Raw genomic sequence first — 20,569 nt, 5'->3', positions numbered from 1 at the left:
GCTGGGTTTGGCGTCCTCCCAGTGTGTGGTGTGTGTGTGTGCGTGTGTGTGTTGTGTGTGTGTGTGTGTGTGCGTGTGTGTGTGTGCGTGCGTGCGTGCGTGCGCGCCGCGTTGACTCACTTTACAGAAACTTCCTCAGCCAGAAGCCTCTCCAGCGAGAGCGCACCACTGGACTGCCACCGCGAGCGCGTCCACATGTCGGAGCAGGCTCGAAGAATGTCCGCTCCCCACCATCCCATCCCACCCCACCCCACCCCACACACACACACACACACACACACCACCCGAAAGGCTGCGGTGTGCAGGTCTGTAGCTGGGGGGCAACCCCCATCGGGAGAGAGAGATACTTCACATCGCGTGGCTTTGTTATCGGAGAAAGTTGGTTTTGTAATGTTTTTTTTCGTTTAGTGGTTTAGTGGATAGCTTACAGCACAAGAATCCCCTCTGAGCAGGTCGTTGTTGAAAGGGTCATCGATTGTCATTCGGACTGGAGACACATGCCCCTAAAACACACTTTGCGAGAGGGGCCCCTCCACATAGACACACACGTTTCCCCAACCCATGTATCCCATAGTCCCAGAAACCACCGACATCCTGAGTGTGGGCGTTATGGTTTGGTTGACGTGGGGAACCCTGACGGCTCGAGCTCAGGTGCAGGGCGCGTGGAGCTCCTCGGCGTGTCGATCCAGCGCACGGTGGATGTCGGATTTCCACTCGGGGTGAATGAGACTGGATAAGTTGAACTGGCCGGCAGAACGGAGGTGCTGAGCAGAGCGCTGATAGGGACATATATATATATATAATATATATATATATATATATATATATATATATATTATATATAATATATATATTATATATAATATATATATATATATATATAGAAAGGAGAGCTGGGCCTGAGGCGGGATCCACGGAATGACCCAATTTACTGATAAAAGCTGCGGCCCTTTCTGTGGCTCTTTGCTCTTGTGATCTAAAGCATCCAAGAGAGTGAACAGGAACACCAGCGCAAGATGCAGGATGAAAGATGGATGATGAAAAAGATGGAGGATGACAGACGGAGGATGAAAGATGGAGGATGGAAGATGGGAGATGGAAGATGGAGCGTCCACTTTGTCCTCAAACTACACTGTCGCTGCTCCTCAAATATGTTCTGTTTGTTTGATGCCCGTTCAGCAACCAGCTCTTATCTTCTTTTTTTTTTGACATCATTAATGTCCTGACTCCAGACCAATATTTGGTCACCTTTGCATTCTTGGTGTGACATCGATGTCTCGCTTTTACGGATCAATCCTGAGGCATCACCCAGAGAATCCCGCCCCACACCGATTCACTCACTAGATGTGTGTGTTCCTAAGTTACTACGTCCCTATTCTGCCTCCTCCAGCGCATTCTCATGCCACCTTGATGTTGGCCTCTGTTGAAGGTGACTTGGTCTTAGGGGTGCCTCCCCGGTTGGTTTCCCATCACGTCTTGCGTGTGGGCTTTTGAAGGCTACAGTAACAGAGTCATCAGTCTGGCCTGGTCTCTGTAGCTGACTGTTCCATTTAATCATCATGAGGGCCGCCTGATGGTCATAAAGGTGCCAATGGGATGCACGCTGCACGCGCACGTCCAACGGCCAGCTGCAGTGTGTGTACAAAGATAAAGTGTGCACGGTGGGGTCACACCTACAATTCCTAATGAGCCTGTACTTTGCATTCAAGCTCAGTGAAGTGGAGTCCCCGCTGCCTTACGTCATGACGCCATGGGACATTTCATGCAACATCCACCCATTGTTGGGCGACTATGGGTCAGTGGTTAGCATGCCCGTCGTTCAATCAAGGTTGGCAGTTCAATCCCGCCCTAGTCAATGTGTCCTTGAGCAAGACACTTAACCTTGCATTGCTCCCTGTAGCTGTGTATAATGTAAAGTGTCTTTGAGTATCTTGAAAAGCACTATATAAATTAAATGGATTATTATTATTATTATTGTGTACTTACTGTGTGGCCTGATGGAAGCCCATTTCTGCTACTGCTACTGATTCTGTAAGTCATAATAATGAGATACTATCTCATAAGTATGGCTTAGCATCTCATAATTATGACTTACAGGATCTTAATTTGTTCATTGCAGTGGCGGAATGGGCTTCTAGGTGTCTGCACTTCTCTCAGAAGGCTTTAAAGTTGTGTCACTATCGACACATGGTTTAACTCAAGGAAAAACAATGTCTGCCAAGCCTCAAAACAAGTGTCATGTTGAAACTGGTGGATCCCTACAAAGCTAATAATAAAAGTTGTTATTTATTTGTTGTATTATTTGAATATGTGCATGTATGATCCATGCAATGCCCCCTTCACTGACCGACGTGTCCGGCAACCCGTCTTTATGAAAGCTAAACGGCTCCATCTGCAGGCTGCTGACAGTATTACACCCTGTCGTTTCTTCTCCAGGAACCTCCTTTTGTTGGGATTGGGTTAATTGCTGCATTGTACATTTAAAAGGAAGACATCCTGTTGTCTATATGACATTTGACCTCTGGCTCTAGATCAATAAACAGTCCCATGTGTGACATCTATGACTCACATCAGAGGGCTATGCGCTTTCTATGTGAAAGAAGAATGTTGATGATGCACAATCTACATATTTTATAAATAGAGAGCAAGAGAAACTAAACAATGATGGTATGAATCATTTAGGGAATGGCTGGTTCCTTTCTCTGGCTGTATGGGTTTTAGGGGCACTTATAAGTGGGGGATACATATCACAGCTTCACCAATTGTACTACCCAAATCCCCTGAAATGATACCAGTAAATGATTTTGGTCACTGTACAGCAAAATAACAAACATGAATAGGCACAGGGGAAGTAAAGGATCTATGGTTGGTGAGTCCAAAAAGAACTGGACAAAGCCAATGGTCGTGTTTTCTATACCAAAACACTGATAATGTGTAAAAAGAATTGACAGAAAGCGCGCACAGCATAGACGTCTGCCTCCGATTCTCCCCTAATTAGAAGGTTTATCTCAAGTTCAGTCTGCTCTCTATTGAGTTCATCTCCACACTTTCATCTCCACAGATGGAACTGGAGTGTACCATGCCGTATGGGCCGGCTCCTGGTCCATATATAGTTCCCTTCAGCAGCAGATTGTCAGGGTCCCCAAAACCCCTCTCTGCCTCATACCCGCTGAAGCTTGCCGGACTAGAGGGATTGCGTCCATCAGCAACAAAACGTTGGGGATCAAGGCTGCAACGAGCGGCGAAGCGGGAAGAATGAAGAAGGCTGTGATGGCGGAACCGTGTGTGTTGCCCTGAGCTCCTCTCTCGCAACTGTGACTTCCCCCACGAGACCTGCGAGGTGTTTCTGAGTGACCAAAATCAACCACACAACAGAGCAAGAGAGCGCTTCGGACTCCAGATCTGAAGGCTGTGTGTTCAAATCACGTCAGGGTCAAATGCATTCGCGTGCACGTCTATATTTAGGCCTGAATGCAGTCGTTGATGTGACAGCTGTGGTGCTTTGTTGGACACATTCACTCCTGTGATTGAAAGCCCACATTGAGAACTGCTTGCCCTTTACAGCTCACGGAACTCACTCACTGACATCTGGTGTATGGACAATGCCTCTATTACGGAGGAGTCCAAACACGGTGAATATGAAATGAAGGAAGATGAATCAAAATGTATCTTTCACTTTAATGGGTTTATCTTCCCCGTTCAACCAGATGGCGATAAGGTAAACAGTTGTTTACACATACTCTGACATGGAAGCCAAGACACTCGAGAGCTTTTATGTTGTGATGTATGTCAGCAGATGTTTTCATGTTAGTAAACAAACCTGCTTTTATGTATTTGGTTGAAAAGATATGACCCCGACGTGATTTGAACACGCAAACCTTCTGATCTGGAGTCAGACGCGCTACCGGTTGCGCCACGAGGTCCTGCACAGTGGAGACCTGCATGATAACGGAATATAAAACGTCGAGAGAATAAGAGGACGGGGCGGTGGGGAGGCTTTTTTCCTGCTTGCACCGTTTGGGTCCATACATTAACCTACAATTACATAAAACATGGCTCATTTTACGGCGCACGTGACATTCTTTATGACCCCATCTGCTCGGACGTGGCGTCACTAAATACGGTTGCATCTTCCTCCCCGATGAATGACGTGTTCCCTCGCTTATTTCTGGCCTGCGTCAGCACCATGGACAAGCAGTCAGCAGCAACAACGGGGCTTCCACGGGGCGCACCCCGCGCACTGTGGCAGCAGTCATAACACGCTGCGTACCGAACGCGCATGTGCGTATAGAGCAGTTTTTTTAGAGGGGGCGGGGCGGGGGGGGGGGGGGGGGGGGGGGGGGGGGGGGATAAACTATTACTTTGTATTTATTATTGAGGCCCGGGTGGTTTGAGTCACTGTTAACTTCCTTGGAGAGATGCATGCTGGGAAAGCTTTTCACACAATTGTTCTCTCATGGTATTCATCATTATATGCATTCTGATTCAATTTCGCTGCTTCAGTTGCAGGTAGTAGTGCATGCTGGCTCGCTGTCACGGCTTACAGGGGGAAACCGGATGGAACTGAGGCCATTGTTGACGTTACGATGAAATGACTCGAGTCCCAGTGTTCAGTCTCACAGCGAACGCATAACAAAGCCATTGCTGTTGGTACTTTGTCTGTGCTCCTTTGTTCCTGTCCTCAGTTTTCACCCAAAAACAGATCGAGCCTCAGTGCTTTTCTCGCTGAGTGAAGTCAATTTCCTAATCAAATGTAAAATCCCAGCCTGCAGCTGCTTCACAGTAAAGGCCCGTTTGGTACACTGGTGTTGCTGCACCCAGCTGTGACTAACACTTGTCCATTGGTTGGTAAGTTCGGCCTATCGGAGTACACAGCTCCTTGACAAACACCAGAAAGGGACCGAACGTATGGACACACATTCGACAAATATTTACATAAAACTTCAGTGTTTTATTTATTTATTTGACAAGCAGCAGAATCATGTCTGTCACCTCATGTTTTTCTCTTTACATTTGAAAGTAGATACAATAGTCGGTATACCAGTTTTATTACAATATTTTTTCCTAACTTCAGTACATTTAACAAAGAAAGAAAAATAAAACACACAACAACTGCAAACGTGAGAAAAGAAAGCATGTTTTTTTTTTAATTTTTTAATTTTTTTAAATGTGTAGCCACCAATGATGTCATTGGTGTCACAACTCACTCTTTCCCCAGGTTTCTTTCTTTTTTTTTTACTTTCCCGGTCGACTCTTCCTCTCGAACAGCGATAGGCATTTTCTTTTGTCGTTTTCTTTTGACGCACGGGTGCGTGGCACTGGTGATGTTGTAAACAGCTTAAAAATCAGAAGGTGGGCGGGGCTGGGAGAAGGATCTTGTGGGAGGTGGCGTTAGCTGGCTGTCTTGACGTGATACAATGACCTTTTTCATGTTTTTTTTCTTCAAAAGATGGAGGCACCAGTCCTGCCTTTGGTCACCGCATAGAATCACAGCGGACAGCGACAGTCCAAAACCGAAATGGATGAATGAGTCTGTTTTGTTATTGATTTTTCCGCATTTTAACCTGCGTCTGTCGGTCAGTTCACACAGGCGAGTGTTTGTGTGGAGGGGGCTCGGCTTTGCTGCCTACGCCACGTAGCTGTACTCGTCTGCCGAGGTCTGGCTTCGCTCAATGTACTGCTTGTCGATGAGCACCTCGATGCACTTTTTGATCATGCTGATACTTGGGTTGAACCTGGCTTTGGACTGATTGATGACCTGCACACAGGGACGATTAGAAAATACATGGGAAGCAGTTAATCTACAGGGTCACAAACAGGGATGCAAGAATGCTGCCTTCTACTGAGACATCTGCAATGTTTGGTTAGGTTAGCTTACTTTTGGTTTGCAATAGAAATCTGGAATAACAAGGTTTAAAAAAAAGGAAAAACATAGCGAAAGATATATTATTGTGCCTGTATGTAAGTGGTTGTATATGTCTGTGTACTGCACATATATATGATATGTGGGAGGTACATGAAAGTATATACAATATATAAATATGTATGCATGTATTTATTTTGTGGATCTGTGTTTTTATTCATATGTCCGTCCTGGGATGACTATAAAGACTAAAGATAAAAGGTACACAAGACATTAAACACTGCTGTGTGTTGTGTTGTTGTGTATATCACTCAAAGAGAGGTACTGAAAAACAGTAGTTGTTTCAAATAATAGTGAATCCTCAAAAGAAAAATCAAGAGAACGGCATATTATGAAATTCCCAGCAAATCCCTTTTGACGGCTACTTCAGGAGAGTTTGCAAGATATTTCCCCAGTTTCCCCTGAACAGTTTCTAGAAATCACTATGAGAGCTTTGAACAGAGAGGACTTCCACCCACCTCCTGGATCAGGGCGTTGTGTCGGAGCACCTTGCGGGCTTTCATGATTCTCACTATAGCAGCTTGTAAATACATTTTGCGGTCCTCGTCCACGGCGCTCCTCGTCTGCTCTATCTCCTAATGATCAGACAGGTTCAGGCATCAACACAGCTGCTTGACAACAGGGCAACAGCGAAGCTGGAGAAAGTATTGAGACGGACGGATAAAGCGTTCGTCTTACCTGTGCGTGTCTTTCTGCATCGACGTTGTGATCTTGAACTTTGTCCTTTTACTGGTGGAAACTCATATTTAGCGAAAACGTGGACTCGGTTTCGATCTCCTCCTGTGGGCAGAGGATTCAAAATAGCATCATTGCATTCCACGTGGAAACGGACTTGCCAAGGCATCTGGTGCGAATAAACAGAAGCCTCCCAGTCTGTACCCACTGCCGACGACAAAACGCGGCGCCAGAGTGCAGGGGTGGGCTTCACACTGCACTGGTTGCCCATGAGATGGGCGTCACATGAGAGCACACACCTTTTGCGAGTCGTGGTTGAGCATCTTTACGTCCAGCAGGGACTTGATGGTCTTCTGAAGCTCCTTCTCGTTCATCTGGGTGCCGTCCTGCAGCTCCTTGTAGGTCACCGTCAGGCTGTTGTTGAAGGCCAGCAGCACAGCCATCTGGTATGTGGTCACCATGGCAACGTAGGGCTTGGACAGATAGTTCATCTTCACCTCACCTGTTGAGAGACGCGGTTGAATGGCGGCCAGCACAACAGAACCAGCTACATTTTACGATATAATCATTATTGATTGTATTTCACTTCCATGATTAGACCAGTCTGGGTGCGATACTGTTGCACGTGTGTGTCTGTTACCTGTGCAGAGATTAGTGCAGCCAGGTCAACTTCCTCCACTGAAGTGCTGATTATAGAACAACTCAAACTGTAAAGAAATTAAAAGGGAGGTGAAGACAGGAGTGTATTTCTCATTGTGCTCCTTTAACTCAGTACACACCTGTACCTGACAATTCAGCAGTGCATCGCAAGAATAAACTCACCATCTGCACACTCTTCTCTAGCTCTTGAGGGATGGCGAATGTGGAGGAGGGGGACGTGTGTGAGGGGCCAGGCTCCAGCCTGCAATCACATGGCATTTACCACAAACATTACACATTTGTACTGGAAGCAACGGGGCAATAGAAGCTGTCGTTGGTAGAAACTGAAGACAGGTAAATGTAGCGGTGCGACTGAAAGCACGATAACATAATACTCATAATACTCCAGCTCGGGTGGCTGGTGTGAGTGGACAAGAGTTCTCCTCACCTGTAATACGTAGATCTGGAAGCTGATACCCAGGTCCACCACAGTCTCCTGTGTCTTGATGAAATTGTTGAACTTGTTGTTGGAGGTCGGCGCTCACAGCTCATGTCTGTGTACATTCTGTGCAGTTTTGCTCGTGAACTCATAGCCACAAGCTTGCTGTTAAAAAAAGAAAAGGAAAAGAAAATCAGGAGGAGGACTATTTGAACGGAAGGAAACAAGTGAGAGAAAGGTCTTTACATTTACCTTTAGTTTGTTGATCATGGCGTTCTTCTGAGTCCATCGACAATGATAAACCGTGTATTAACCGCTTTGCTAGCATTCTGGCATAAAACTGTGGGCAAGAAAAGCAAGCCTTGAAAAAAAAAAGAAAGTCTCTTTGAGTATTTGTGCTACTCAATATGCTACTCGAGGTCGGAACAACCATTGCAGCAATAGAGGAACTCTAGTCACCTTTTGAAAGATGTCTTTGTCGTCTATGTACTTGAACACTGTGATGAAGCTCGTCAGCTTGTCCTCCACCTCGTTCTCCGTCATTCCCTTCGCAGACTTTTTCAGCAGATTGTCACAGTATTTCGCCAACTGCGCGGACACACCAGGAGGGACACGACCTGGTCAGGACACTGTGTATAACACTGTGTGCGCACGTGCGTGTTTGTATGCGAGTGTGTGCACTTACAAGTTCAGGGGCTTTACAGATGACTTAGGCTCCCTGAAGTTCACCACGGACGTCAAAGGCCTGAGAGAGAGGCATCAAATAAATAATAATAAAACATCCACACGTGGTCCATAGTTTATAGTTTAACACACATTATATATATATATATATATATATATATATATATATATATATATATATAACTGTAGTGTCGCAGTTACAGAAAGTACACTCGGAAAACAAAACCTTTACTTTTTCAATCTAGTAACTGTTGTTCAATAAGGCAGCAGCCGGCAGGAGCGTGGGCTTTATTACCTTATCGAGTGCACTCATGAAGTGCTGATCCCCGTTTAGAACTGTGTTTATGAGCTGAACAAATTTACTGTGAACCTCCAGCACCGACTCCACAAACAGGGTTGGCATCTAGGGAAAGCCGGAAGAGTGAGACAAAGTTGCATTGAAAGTAGAATTACTTGCAGCTCAAACTAAGGGACACAAGCACACGCGCGGTGATGGAGCACTAACGTTTTCCTGAGAAAGGTTACTGGTGCCTCGGATGCCCTCATTGTGGATATGGACCTGCAGCTCCTGGATCATGTGGGGCAGCCCGCTGGACACGGCCCGCAATAGGGTGTACATGTTGGCCATGTCTGGACAAAACAACAACAACCCAGTTTGATTAAAAAAATGTAATGAAAAATGACACAACTTAATGTGTCAACAGAATAATTAGCTTGGTGCAAAAACAGACCCCTGCGGTGCACTGACCCTCTCTCTTCTCCTGCCGAATAATGCTCTGGCACTCCCCGTGCAGGAACTGCAGATGGTCTGCCACCATCCGCTGCTGGCATTCGTGGATGACTTTGGAGTAGGAGCTGGGGTGAAGGTACTTCCGACATCTCATCTCTTCGTCTTTCAACCGCCCCAAAACCTGGTAGGAAGAGAGCGGTGGAAAGGACAAATCAGCAACTACAATGTGTCTGCAGGTTTCAAAAAGTATGATTTCAATAATATCTTTCTAATGCAACCTGTATCGGGCTAAATCAACATTTGAATGCTGTGGAGCTTTTTTTCCCCTCCATGTTCATCCATTCTGTTCCAACTAGGGTTGCAAAGGGGCGGAAAGTTTCCACGGGAATTTTGGATAAAAGTTTTTTTTGCAAAAGCATATAACAGGGAACTTAAGTGTAGTTGAGAACAAGACTATGCACGCCTAGGTCAGCTGGACCCTGAATGCAGCTGGTTGGGAATATTGTCTGCCAGAAATATAAACGTAAACATAAAACGTTCCGTTGTTTTTGAACGTCTTTGTCATCAGTGTTGCGTCTGAACGTTTCAGCCCTATGCCTGGCAAGTGCGAGAGCGCCGAGTTGCGTAGAGGCCAAGACCGGTATTGCAGACAGATAGAGATTTCACTTATAGCTCGCAACATATTGAACAAAAATAACTGAACTAGTTCATTTTTTTGGAGCTGTGAACTTAGTTCAACATTTTGAATTATGAACTATGAACTGAACTAGTTCATTTTAAAATGTTTGAACTATGAACTGAACTAGTTCATGTAGAAAGTGAACTTTCCCAACACTGTTTGTCATTACCTACCATATTGATTACTTGGTAAACTGAAGCCATGTTCATTTTAATACCAAGTTTATTTGTATACAGTAGACTAACTTTTTACAGCAGTGAGGAGGACGTTGATGAGGTCCAGGAAGAAAGCATTTAGATTCAGGGAAAACACACACAAAACAAAATGTGGGTTTGGGGGTGGTGATCATAGGGAATACACCTTTTTTTATTCAACGTTCATGTTTTTTGTTGTTCGATGAAAGAATAAAGTTCTACTCACAAATGTCAAAAATGTCAATTTTCAAAAGTTGTATTATAAATGTTTGCATGCGTGTCTGCTTATGACAAGGTAAATACAGTTAAATTACCCCAACATTTCCAGTTTATTCCTGTTAATTCCCGTGGAAAGTTTCCAACTTTGAATATTCCCGGAATTTTGCAACCCTGGTTCCAACACAATATTTCAGCATGGCTGTTGCTGTTTTTTTGCAGTCATATCACATATGGCCCTAATGCCTGGAAAACACTTTAATAATGATCCTGTACGCACTGTGATCTCAGCCTTAGCGAGTTAATGGTAGAGCTAATACTCAGATTAAAACTATTATGTCACCGGACTGACATGACCTGCCAGTTCACACACACACATCTGATGGATGCTGACACACACACACACACACACACACACACACACACACACACACACACACACACACACACACACACACACACACACACACACACACACACACACACACACACACACACACACACTACCTTCTCCATATACTGTGAGCAGTTGGACTCTTGCAGGAGATTGGAGGCTTCCTGTTTGTAATACTCTCCTGTTTTTGTCAGAAATGGCCCTTCGAAGATTTCCTGATAAAACTGAAACACAGGAAGAGGGCGTGGCCAGTGAAGGATTTAGTAATCATTGAGATACACAGACCTAAATGAACGGCTACTGTACAAGACACAAACAGTAGTTAAAGACATATTTGTTTTTCCCCAGATATTAAAAGACAATGCAAACAGTTGTAGTCCACTGGGGAATGTATTCGCGGTCTCACCTTTAGTGGAAACTTCTTTTTGTACTGTTCAACATGAACAAAGGAGTTGATGACCCCGTGGATTACCTTCTGGTTAGGGTTCTCGCCACAACGGTCACTGTGAGACACGAGGAAGTTGGCGTTAGGTCCGATGCTTGTGTCTTTTTGTTTCTCTTTTGTCGTGAGCACTGACATCGTTAGCATGGTGGGAACACTGCTGAGTGCAGGCTAAACACTGTGGCCCCGTGGGACTGCTTATCCAGACATTAACAGTGTAAAAGCCTGGAATTGCACTGATGCGAATTACATACAAATTAGCGTACAATCAGAATACCAGGACTAAATACACTGTGCCTCTTATCTCCACCATTGCAGAGAAACATTCATCATAGTCACCAGTTGTGGCTCAACTTGTGTGAAAGACATACTTTTTGATTTCATTCAGCAACATCCGGATCAGGACACCCTGTAGGGGCTCGATCATAAGCTTCCTCCACATGTCGAGCGCCAACTGCAAAGACCAATGAAAAGACAGCATATGACAACAGTGTAAACAGATCTGTGAGGTCATTGAAGCTGGGCAGTGTCCAGTGAAATCTTCACCTGGGTACAACTCAATCAATCTAAGCATGCGCTCTTCTTACTTTTAGGTAGGGCTCTGCCATATGGACAAAATCTTCTAACACCATGTGTGTCATTTTCATACCTCAATTACAATATATCAGGATATAGCACATTGTCTGGTCATTTAATTAATACAAAATACATAAGAAATAACCGCATGGTTTTGTGTTAATGAAATACTTGACAAACACTGAATATTTTCCCATATATTAAGAATGTTAGTGCGAAAATAATCAGTTATAATGTGCTTGCTATTGTGTATCATGATAACTCAATATATGATTTCATTAGGATGGGATTCCATTGAAAGATGCCCTACTTATATTAAACAACCCTAATGGGAGCATAAGAGTCAATATGCAGGATTTATGTTTATTTAATACCAGTGCAAAGAAAACGAGCCAATACCTCTCCGATCTCCATGAGCGGCTCGTTCATGTCCACTCCCCCATAGCCGTACTGTAGGTCTGCTTCTGTTAGTTTGTTCTTCTTGATGAACTGAGTGTTGAGATACCTGAACACAATGGGGTAGGAGGACAGGACGTTAGGAGTTCAATGGCATCCACAAGAGTTTGAGGGGGCGTCGTCTAATCCTCTGATGTGAGGTCCTGGGACAGGGATGTCATATGTGTACAGATTGTAAAGTCCTTTGGAGGCAAATTTGTGTGATTTTGGGCTATACAAAATAAACTGAATTGAATTGAAAAAGGTTGTGAATGACACCACCCTCATTGGACTCATCTCTGGTGGGGATGAGTCTGCCTACAGATGGGAGTCTGACCATCTGGTGACTTGGTCTGTCAAGACAGTGGAGATGGTAGTGGATTTCAGGACGTACACAGCCCCACCAGCCCCCATCACCCTGTGTGACTCCCGCGTCAACGTTGTGGAGTCTTTCTGCTTCCTGGGGTCCATCATAACCCAGGACCTCAAATGGGAGTTGAACATCATCTCCATCACCAAGAAGGCTCAGCAGAGGATGTTCTTCCTGAGGCAGCTGAAGAAATTCAACCTGCCAAAGACAATGATGGTGCACTTCTACACCGCCATCATCGAGTCCATCCTCTGCTCCTCCATCACCGTCTGGTACGCTGCAGCCACTAGCCAGCACATGGGCAGGCTGCAGCGTATCATCCGCTCTGCTGAGAGGGTGATTGGCTGTAATCTGCCGTCCCTTCAGGACTTGTTCGCTTCAAGGACGCTAAAGCGAGCAAGAAAGATTGTAGCCGCACGCTCTCACCCTGGACACAAACTGTTTGAGTCCCTTCCCTCTGGCAGGAGGCTGCGGTCCATCAGGACCAAGACCTCACGCCACACAAACAGCTTCTTCCCGTCGGCAGTCGGGATCATGAACAGAGCCCGGGTCCCACTGACCCTCATGAACAGAGCCCGGGTCACACTCACCCTCATGAACAGAGCCCGGGTCCCCCACTGACCCTCATGAAAGAGCCCGGTCCCCCACTGACCCTCATGAACAGAGCCCGGTCACACTCACCCTCACGAACAGAACGCGGGTCACACTGACCCTCATGAACAGAGCCCGGTTCCCCCACTGACCCTCATGAACAGAGCGCGGGTCCCCCACTGACCCTCATGAACAGAACGCGGGTCACACTGACCCTCATGAACAGAGCCCGGTTCCCCCACTGACCCTCATGAACAGAGCTCGGGTCCCCCACTGACCCTCATGAAAAGAGCCCGGGTCCCTCTGACCCTCATGAACAGAGCCCGGGTCACACTGACCCTCATGAACAGAGCCCGGGTCCCTCTGACCCTCATGAACAGAGCCCGGGTCCCTCTGACCCTCATGAACAGAGCCCTGGTCCCTCTGACCCTCATGAACAGAGCCCTGGTCCCTCTGACCCTCATGAACAGAGCCCGGGTCACACTGACCCTCATGAACAGAGCCCGGTTCCCCCCACTGACCCTCATGAACAGAGCCCGGGTCCCCACTGACCCTCATGAACAGAGCCGGGTCACACTGGACCCTCATGAACAGAACCGGGTCCCCCACTGACCCTGAAGAACAGAGCCCGGGTCACACTGACCCTCATGAAAAGAGCCCGGGTCCCCCACTGACCCTCATGAACAGAGCCCGGGTCACACTGACCCTCATGAACAGAGCCCGGGTCCCCCACTGACCCTCATGAACAGAGCCCGGGTCACACTGACCCTCATGAACAGAGCCCGGTTCCCCCACTGACCCTCATGAACAGAGCGCGGGTCCCCCACTGACCCTCATGAACAGAGCCCGGGTCACACTGACCCTCATGAACAGAGCCCGGTCCCCCACTGACCCTCATGAACAGAGCCCGGGTCACACTGACCCTCATGAACAGAGCCCGGGTCACACTGACCCTCATGAACAGAGCGCGGGTCCCCCACTGACCCTCATGAACAGAGCCCGGGTCCCACTAACCCTCATGAACAGAGCCCGGGTCACACTGACCCTCATGAACAGAACCCGGGTCCCCCACTGACCCTGATGAACAGAGCCCGGGTCACACTGACCCTCATGAACAGAACCCGGGTCCCCCACTGACCCTGATGAACAGAGCCCGGGTCACACTGACCCTCATGAAAAGAGCCCGGGTCCCCCACTGACCCTCATGAACAGAGCCCGGGTCACACTGACCCTCATGAACAGAGCCCGGGTCACACTGACCCTCATGAACAGAGCCCGGGTCACACTGACCCTCATGAACAGAGCCCGGGTCACCATCACCCTCACGAACAGAGCGCGGGTCCCCCACTGACAATTTCCTACCTGGTCACTCCCCTGCACATCACTTAATTATTCATTTTAAATACACTTAATTATTCACTTTAAATACACTGTTTAAATACTGTTACCTGTTAGTCTGTGCATTTTATTTTATATTCTTCTGTACATTTAATATGTTTTAATTCTTGCACTGTGTTGATTGTTGAATGAATTGTCTATTGTTGCACCACCCACCATGATAAATTCCTTGTATGTGCAAACATACTTGGCAATAAATGATTCTGATTCTGATCAAAGCAAAACAATCTCCAGGATTGTTGGACAATGAATGAGCCAGAGGGGCACACAAAAGGATTTTTTTGGAAACTATTTAATTCATGAATATCAGGGTGAAAATACCTGATATTGCAATATATTAAGCGCACACATGAGACACGGTATCTTTTCTGCCGTTTGTTTACAAATAGGCAACTACTACTTTTGGGAGCTCTGTTCTCTATAGAACACGGCTGCTTTTCATTTGGTCTCCTAATAAATACACCAAAACTATTTACGGATGTCGTATTTCCTTTCAGCCCATTTTTATGGTTCCAGTGACACATGTTTACCAAATATTCACAGGAAAATTGTGGAACTGTACGAAAGGAACGCATTCAGGTCTTTTAGATCAAACATTAGTTTCATTGACTAATTATTCAAATCCAATTGAACGAATAAAAACATCTCATCAGAAATGGGACAAACCACATTATTTAGATTATGTTAACAGAAGAATCCCATCTTAATCTTGCATGAATAATACGTTAGGTACGTTAACCATGAATACAATTGCTATGTCTATGAAATGATGGATGCACTAAAATCAGTGAGTTAGATATCACCCAAGTTTGCAGCTTTATGGAGTATTTTAGCACATGTTTTGGTGATACAGCATGAACCCTCAATAGGCTGCAGCTTCTGTCAAAAAACAAAAACAGCTCTGATAATCCACAAGGTGCCTGGCAGCCAACAGCGGACACACAAAGTAATCTTGTTGGTTGGCGGACCCAGTTACCAGTCAAGGCAGCTACTAGAATACATTTAATGCAGCTTTGACAGGAGGCCGTGTTTCCGCCTCACTTTCATATTGCACTAAAACACACGGAGCATCAGCGTGACGACGATGCATTTTATATACGGAGGCCACTTGTTCATATGTCACACACATTAGGCAGGGAAAGTGTAAAGACACTTCATTTCTTTCATCAATTTATAAATGTAATGGGAATTTTATATTTGTCATAGTATTTATTCATTAAAAGAAAAAGAAGAAAAAAAATCAGGAGCCAGGTAACAATTCCAAAAGTAAAAATATAATGGAATACAGTAAGGCTCTCAGACATTCTGTATTGCTTTCCAATATGTATTCTCCTGTCGATCAACTTGACAGGATTTACTCTTCCCTCCTCTTTTTTGTATTTAACCTTATTAAATGTGCATGTGGCACGCTTTCACGTCAATGATACACCACTTAATTTGAACTAATGTATAAACACATGGATTTTAATTGCTCGTATGCTTTTCAGCAAGATTTCTCACTTTTAAACTGAACCAAAACATTCCCCACGTATCTGTGTTTTCTAGGTTTAGAGAATGAAGCCATAATATTTTGAGAAATTGTAAAGTGTAATAATACTATAACTTCTTATTAGGCATAAATCATACCATTCTGTGGCTTTGTCCACACAAATGTTTACTTCACCAGGCTAGATCCACTTTATTATGAACATTATATCAAATCAAATCCCTCCATTGATAGCATATTAAAGCGGTTTACGTCATTCAGATGCAGAGAGACTAATTACAGAGGTTCTGACCTCGGTGACCTCATGGCTGGCTACAACCATGCGCTGAACACGGTTGTAGTGGACGAGGTCGCAGCGGTACTGAAAGGGGGGGGGGGGGGTAAACACTGTTGAGCATGAGAGTGATACGAGTGGTTCCAGCTTTGGAGGCGATTGGTACAGCCGTTATTTTGGGGAGGAAGACTCGGTCCTAATCTGGACATGAGAACATTGAACTAACAAATACCTACTCAACATTACAAGTTCAAAATGCTAACCCTGAGACCAAGCGCAATCAGCCCGAGGGATTGGTTATCAACCATAGATCTTGCAGACGCTTGCGTAGCAGTACACTTGGACCACAGGCAGTTCCTGAGATTTGCCTTCGAATAACTGGGGCTGCAGTCCCAGCCTGTCACTCGCCCCCTGCACCAAATGTGTAAAGGCAGCATTAGCTCCCCTCTGGGATAGCAGTGTTTGCATTTTGGCCCATCTCCAGCAAAGCAGGCAGCAGCACAGTTGCTCAGTTTCAGTTGGGTTGCAAACTGCGCATTTTTTGATGTTTTTGCAGCTAGTAGGCTGAATGGTGTCCACGATCGCTGTAGTGCTCTGGTGGCTACCAACATACCTCTTGAGAAGTCCAATGTAATAGCTATGGGTCAGCCCCCAACTATGATGGCATAATCCAGAGTGTAAGGGCATCATGCACTAAAGGTATGCCTGTATGGCGGCCGTATGAGCAGTGGTGTCTGGACAGAAATGTACTCTCATTTCAATGATGTATTGTGGTTGTTTTGACGTTCCCTCAGGAGCCGTGGCATAAGAGTAACCCGATCTCCCTGGCTTACAACAGCAAGGGTCTTCCCTTGCCCCAAGGTGTGCATTTGACCAGGGGCATGGCATTATGGGTTTGGTAGAAAGGGGTTTCTGTGACTATTATCTGTACCAGTTAGGCCAGTTTGGTCATCGCTGCACACTTCTGCTTGACTTAACAGTCTAGATGGGACATCATTCTGTCCTTTTGACTTGGTCTTTGATGCACTAGTGTGCTGGAGGTTCGACTCCAGTGTGGTGGTCTGCAGGGTGTGAATATACGACCCCTTACTACATGTGTTACACCGACTGACCGACCTGAAACGGAACAAAATGTTATGTCTCTAACTTCTGTTCCCTGAGGGAGAGTAACAAAGTACAACATCTGGTTGCCCCGCTGCACAGCTGGGCTTGGTGAAGAGCGGCTATTAAACTGAGGGATGGCCACGGTTACGGATGTAAATAGGCAGGGCCTCATATACGCCACCAAAGGACATTTGCCTTCAAATACAGGTGTCTTCAGGTAGGTCATATTATGGGTATCCCATATTACATGTGTTGTACATTGTTCTCTCCTTCAGGGAACAGAAGTTATATACATAACATATTACTGCACCCTCTGCCTCTCAATCACATTCAACCGGATTTCTCTCAACCATCCATCTTTGACGAACATGAAATGCCAAGATCAAGTGTCAAAGAACTGCTAACATAACTGCATGTGTGGAGAAACACTTGATTCAGTTGGCACGTAAGTCCAACCTCCACGACATGGGAATTTGTGACAGGTTGCAAACATAAACAGACATCAGATTAAGATAATAGGTGGCACTCTTCTATATTAAGAACTGAACACAACCATGTGGCCACTAAAGCCAAGAGCAACCCTCTCTCTCTCACACTCGCTGACATAATGAATTACCAAAGGCATATGTATGCAGAGACAGTTTAATAGTTTAAAAATAGATCTGAAAGCTCTGCAAGGGAGTATTGAATTTAAATGGATCAAGAAAGAAAAATTGCCCATTGGCACTTGCGCTTTCAAGGTAATTTTGTGTACAAAAACTTTCGGTAAATTTAAGATAGAATGAGACCATCCTGCATCTAAGGACCTTGACCCACAGAGCCAACTTAAAAGAGCCATGGATGACAAAGACAGACACCACCTTTGGCTCACAACTTCTGCTAAAAGCTGTACTTCAACACACCACAAGGACAACAGCCAACAGTAGATTCACTACGGATATATCCTTCATTTGTACTTGAAAAATGTGCCAGAATAAACATCATAACAATGTAGCCAACCAATGTTAACATCATTGTGAATGTAAGCAAGGTCATAGCAATGTTACCTGTACAAGCAGTCCATGTAGTCAGCTCCTTTGCTGTACTCGTCCCAGTATCTGTGGTACATCACTAAAACCTTCTCCTCTGAATCCAGGACTTTCTGAAATACACACACAAGCATGACGTGTTATGAAAAGAAGAAGAATGCAGAGATACAATGCACCCTAAAAGGGTTGTTTGCCAGCCTTTGGTGAGCTTTCTTGAGTACTTACCTTATACAACTGCCGAACATGATTCTCAAGAAACACCTTGGTCTCTGTGTATAATCTCTCACCCAAAGGCTCTGGGTATGCTACGCACAAGGCATAAATGTCGCTGGTGTCGGAATTCAGGATAGAAATTCGAACAATTGTGATTTGATTATGCTTAGATTTTAATATACAGTTAATAAAGATGTAGTATGGATTACTAGATACAGCTTCTGCTCTGCTTAGCGTCTGCCTGAACAAACAAGCCAATTTCACTCTGACATTTAACCAATCAATAACAACTCTTTGAAAAACTGATTTTTTTTCTTAATTAGTTATATTTGTCAAACACATAAAACTCTGTACATGCTAGCCTTTACTTTATTGCGCTAAGCAGCTGTATGACTTTCTGTCCACAAACCTTGCTCGAAAAATGAGCAGAAATCTTGTGTTGCAGTTTCAATTTCAATATGGAATAAGTTGGCATAGGATACGAGAACCGATCATTCCACGTGGCTCTCTCCACGTAGTCGAGCATCACAACAGCCTTGATTGTTGTCAGTAGCTTGTTCCATGTCTCGTCAAAGTCCACCACCCGCGGCTTTAAGGACATTGTAGTTTCTCTTTCAGCCTGATAGTAAAACAGGAATACAGAAGTGATAAAAGGACATTAAAAAACGAACACAGAAACTGCTTGACTCTTTAATTCCATTCCTAAATAATGATGTTATCATGAAACCATCCACCTGTAATTTGGACCGTTTAAAGCAAATTTACTGTTTCCAAGTGAATGGATTACATCCAATTAGTGAACCCAGCTTAAGCAGGAGCATCAAAACAGAAATACACAGGCATCCTCAGCAAGGTGACACAATAGACAAAAACATAACAATGAATAACATTTTAAATGTATTGTTATGAAGCTCTCTGCACTGTATATAGTAATAACAATATTAAGCAACAATGTGTTTGTTTGTTTAAAATAACATGCATAAGTATAAGGATTTGAACAAATAAAAAACACATGAATCAAGAGTAACTATATTCAATAGATGTCAGGATATGGGGCAAAGTGAACATGTACATCAACATAAATAAGCCTCTGATAAATTGCCTGCTTCAAAACAGCTGCTCACATTACTATAGCAGCAACAGATGAGATAAACATTGTGCTCAAGTTCATGGAGGTAATGCTAACGCTCATCAACAGTGAACACATTGGGAGAACCATCAGGTATCAATAATTGTAACGTCAGCTGTGCAAGTTAGCAGGAGACTGCTGCATATATAATATATATATATAGACTTCTCTATCTGTGTCAGAAGAATCACAGATCACCTGCAAGTAGGAGAAACTAGGCCCTGTGTTGTTTCTCGTCATTCATACCAGTTGATTTCACGTCAGTGAAAACACTGCAACATCCTCATGCAGCTTTTTTTGCTACAGAATTCACATATACCAATATTCGTCCTTCAAAACCAAATGTCAAAGTGACTAAACACACAGCCTTCTTACAGTCATGATAAAGGCAGCCAAGTTAGGGTTACAAGCTAGCGGAATGCCAATCCCAAAATAGGATGGCTAGCTAAAAGGCTAGCTAGCCCCTAGCTAGCGTGCTACTTCTTCCTGCTCAAGTCCCAACAGTTCGCAGGCAGCGGCTCGCTGTTAGTCAGTTAGCAGGGAGCTAACGGCAGCTCAGCTATCGTTAGCTCAAATGGTTATCTTCTTTGCAATGTCCCCACATTTGTACTGACAGCTCGGCAGAACATGGTGCTGTTGTTAAACAAAACGGCTTGCTGAGGTCGAGCGTGGACTTTTGAATAGTACGTACCTCTGTTTGGTATTTATTTGTTATAAAACTCAAGTTTCTCCGCTGTCACAGGCTTGATTTGTCTCACTTACAGGTCTTTCCTACCTCGGGGACTATACCATTGTATTAGGTGGGGGTGTGTTATGAACAAGTGTAATTTGGTCGTCACGCTTTGCGGCTCTTTACTATGGTAAAGTGTCTTTGAGGGGTTTTCGATTTTTGAAGAATGTATTCTATATCTATGCATACTGGTGCTAAAACGCCGAACACACACGGGTCC

The 20,569-nt window shown here is 44.9% G+C and overlaps 1 protein-coding gene and 1 non-coding gene across 2 annotated transcripts; both read right to left on the bottom strand.

The window, feature by feature from the left end:
* Positions 1 to 3,849: 3,849 nt before the first annotated feature.
* trnaw-cca lies at positions 3,850 to 3,923 on the bottom strand. The gene has a single exon. It is a non-coding gene; the product is annotated as a tRNA-Trp (tRNA).
* Positions 3,924 to 4,945: 1,022 nt separating this feature from the next.
* cul2 (cullin 2) lies at positions 4,946 to 20,420 on the bottom strand. The gene is given in 27 exon segments (XM_034560220.1): positions 4,946 to 5,758; positions 6,382 to 6,500; positions 6,603 to 6,657; positions 6,659 to 6,703; positions 6,898 to 7,100; positions 7,239 to 7,305; positions 7,421 to 7,474; positions 7,476 to 7,499; positions 7,686 to 7,778; positions 7,781 to 7,813; positions 7,815 to 7,841; positions 7,929 to 7,949; positions 7,951 to 8,016; positions 8,136 to 8,264; positions 8,362 to 8,381; positions 8,384 to 8,419; positions 8,655 to 8,763; positions 8,866 to 8,990; positions 9,109 to 9,271; positions 10,687 to 10,797; positions 10,980 to 11,076; positions 11,387 to 11,469; positions 11,991 to 12,096; positions 18,296 to 18,390; positions 18,503 to 18,605; positions 18,973 to 19,109; positions 20,311 to 20,420. Coding segments are annotated over 26 exon segments (2,235 nt in total). The 5' UTR covers positions 19,092 to 19,109; positions 20,311 to 20,420; the 3' UTR covers positions 4,946 to 5,626.
* Between the last annotated feature and the right edge of the window lie 149 nt (positions 20,421 to 20,569).

The sequence above is a fragment of the Cyclopterus lumpus genome, chromosome 20, assembly GCF_009769545.1.
Source record: "Cyclopterus lumpus isolate fCycLum1 chromosome 20, fCycLum1.pri, whole genome shotgun sequence".
Lineage (NCBI taxonomy): Eukaryota > Metazoa > Chordata > Actinopteri > Perciformes > Cyclopteridae > Cyclopterus > Cyclopterus lumpus.
Note: the sequence above shows the minus strand (reverse complement) of the source record. Positions and strands in the feature narration are given on the sequence as shown.